At 40.1% G+C, this 3,055-nt stretch overlaps 1 protein-coding gene across 1 annotated transcript in view; it reads left to right on the forward strand.

Moving 5' to 3' along the window:
* FRK (fyn related Src family tyrosine kinase) overlaps positions 1 to 1,538 on the forward strand; it is a 60,828-nt gene extending 59,290 nt beyond the window's left edge. The window contains exon 8 of the mRNA XM_075266877.1: positions 1,060 to 1,538. Within this exon, the coding sequence (XP_075122978.1) occupies positions 1,060 to 1,274 (215 nt within the window). The 3' untranslated portion in view covers positions 1,275 to 1,538. The remainder of the gene's footprint in view (positions 1 to 1,059) is intronic.
* The last annotated feature ends 1,517 nt before the right edge of the window (positions 1,539 to 3,055 follow it).

Consider the following 3,055-nt stretch of genomic DNA (forward strand, 5'->3'; position numbering starts at 1 on the left):
TCTCCGCTTTGTGGGTTTCCGTCTTCTGCCCGTGAAACTGGACAGGAGACGGAAACCCGGCAGTCAGTTTCTGCCTGTGAGCGTCCATTTTTTTTTTTTTTTAACCGGACACAAAGTCCTGCATGTCTGACTCTGTGTCCGGTTAAAAAAAACTGGTTTCGCTGCAGAGATGCAGTAGACGCTTACAGGTGGACACTTTTCAAACCCATTCAAGTGAATAGGTTTGAAAACTGACTGTCGGTTTCTGTCTCCTGTCCAGTTTCTCAGGCAGAAGACGGAAACCTGCAAAGCAGAGACCGGGCGCAGGTGTGAACCCACCCTTATTTAGCAAAAATGCATTTGGGCCTAGGAGTATAGCAAAAAAAATACTAACACAAGATTTGTTCTTAGTACAAGAAGAAACATTGTGAAATCAAACATTTTTGCAAACAGCAGCTTCCTGCAAAATAGAGTAGAGGGGGCAAAAATGCAATAGAAATTGTGTAATAAAGATATTTCAAGTACCATAGCTTATGTCTGAGAGTTATTTCTCATCCTTGTAGCACATGATAACTATATCAAGACATTAATATGAAGAGTGTTAGTGAGCAGAATACATGAGATACCACAGGATTCTTTGCTTATATGAAGGAAATGTTAAGCATTGTTGTCTTTCAGCATGAACATTATTAACTGGTGGCTCATAAAACATCTTGAGCGAAAGAAAAAGAGCAGACACTGATGAGATCACACTTTCATTTAATTGAAATTATCCATCTATTATTGAAATAAAGCAAAGCATTCCTCACATATGGCTGTAAATTTCACTTTCATCTGAAATTCTTTAATAAGAATCCCAGCATGCAGAGAGCAATTACAAATACGGTTTACCTGCGGTTTCACCAGCTGAGCAGTTCCATGTTTTTTAATTGCTGATCAAGGTCTCTTTACTTTAGCTGAAAAGACAAGGTCATCATGTACTTAAAGGAATCCCACGGCGCACATTGATGGAAATGATTCCCTTATGTAAATTTTAAAATTGCATGGATTATTTTTAACCTTTTTTATTCTCTTGTGCAGGTTTGACTGGAAGGCAGGCATTAGAAAAACTCAAGCAAGGTTACAGGATACCTAAACCCTTCAACTGTCCCCAGGACCTTTATAACATCATGTTGGACTGTTGGAATGCAGATCCGGAGAATCGGCCAACCTTTGAAACCCTACAATGGAGACTAGAGGATTATTTTGACACAGAATCATCTTATCTTGATGCAAATGCATTTGCAAGTCCATAGAAGTTACGATTAGAAGGAAAATCCTTGAGACTTGATTTCTATGTTCTTAATACAACTTGGTGACTAATAGTGAAAAAGAATATAAAACTGAAGGACAACCAAAATCAACACCATTTCAACAAGTCACTGAACTAGAACATCACTACCTGAAGAAATTGTTCACAAGACATTGAAAGGTTTATGTGAAGTAAAGCACTCCTACATATAAATAAGAACTCCGGAGACATAGTGTAGGCATTTACTGTTTACAGAAAGTTTGAGAAAATGTGCCCTTTCTATGTACTATGATGCCACTGTTGGCATCCCTACATTTATACAGTATAGTGCAATACATGTTTCATGAGCTGGATATATAATGCCCTAAGTAATCTCAAGTAGTTAATCTCAAAATTTGGGGTATCATTTTAATACTGCTAATTTATAGTCTCAACTTTTTAGATTTTGCTAATAATTTTCAGTGTAGATATATAAAAGCACTTCCGCTAATATTACGCAGAGAGTACCTGAGCCTGAAATTAAGCTGCTACAACCTAAAGCTAACCAGATACATGACACTAAAATTGGTTGAACCTGTCCATGTATGAGAGACTCCTGACTCTTCCAATGGCAGATGCTGTGGGAAAGAAGGATTCTTCATTCCTGTGGAAGATAAGACATTACTAGAGGTGTCAGTGACATATCCCCCTCGTCCTATTAGGGGGTAAGCTTAGAATACATGTTTATGGTAGAGTTGTACGAATGAACAAATTATGTCTCGATTGTAGTCTCGAGCATACCTGGGTGCCTGATAACTAACAGCAGGTATGCTGATGGGAGGATTTACAAACACACAGTGATAAAGTTAATGGTAATGGAGGAATCTTGTGAATACAGTAGTTCTAGGCAACTGTTATTGGTCTGAAACAGTCTTACTAAAAGTCCGGTATCTAAGCTATCCTTCATTGTACACGCTTTACCCTTACAAGGAGGTGTGTACTTTGTTGAATACCCAAGTTGCAAACACCAAGAAAGTCCTCAATAGCTGGGCTAATGGTGGATCCATGATAAATGGCTAGGTGAACAATCAGGTGAACATTGAGTTCAGAATTAGGATTAGAAATCAGATTCTAAAAGGTATAATAATAATATTTTTATTTAAATGATTTAGTCTTGCATGCAGTTGCATAAGTACCACCGTAGCAGCCGCAACGGCTGCCACTGGGCCTGCTACCTTAGGGACCCTGATTGGCTCCTGCTGCTTTTTTTAATAGGCCATTACCTGCTGGAGTAACCCCAGTAGGTAACAGGCCCTATTTACTTACCTATCCTGGTTCCTGTTCACTTCTGCCTCTGCTTCTCATTCTGTCCTCCAGGAGGGCCAGGGCATCCTGTATCACATCTCTAGGGACCCCTGGAGATAAAAAGGGTAAGCCGAGGTGGCATAAGCAGAAGTGGGGACTAGTAAGTAAGGCCATGGGCCCAACAAATACTGCTACTATTATACTTGGAGGTCTCTTCAGACCCTGGTGTGTAATGATTGGAGGTGCAGGGAAGGTGAGCAAATACAAAAAGCAGTGTTACTCACCTCTCATGGGATCTGGTGCAAGTCTCCATTGTCTGCGGGTCTCTGTAGTGTAATGTAGTAGTCAGGCCAGTGTCAAGATGTCTGTGGCATTATTGAAGAGGGCCAAAAACAGCAGGAAGCCCTGACGGAGTGCAGGAGAGGTGAGAGTTACTGGGTTTTTTTAATGTTTTTCACCTCCCATAGGTGTTTGATTATTGAACCCCAAAAAGTTTGGGTT

This window comes from Leptodactylus fuscus, chromosome 3 (assembly GCF_031893055.1).
Source record: "Leptodactylus fuscus isolate aLepFus1 chromosome 3, aLepFus1.hap2, whole genome shotgun sequence".
NCBI classification, from domain to species: Eukaryota; Metazoa; Chordata; class Amphibia; order Anura; family Leptodactylidae; genus Leptodactylus; species Leptodactylus fuscus.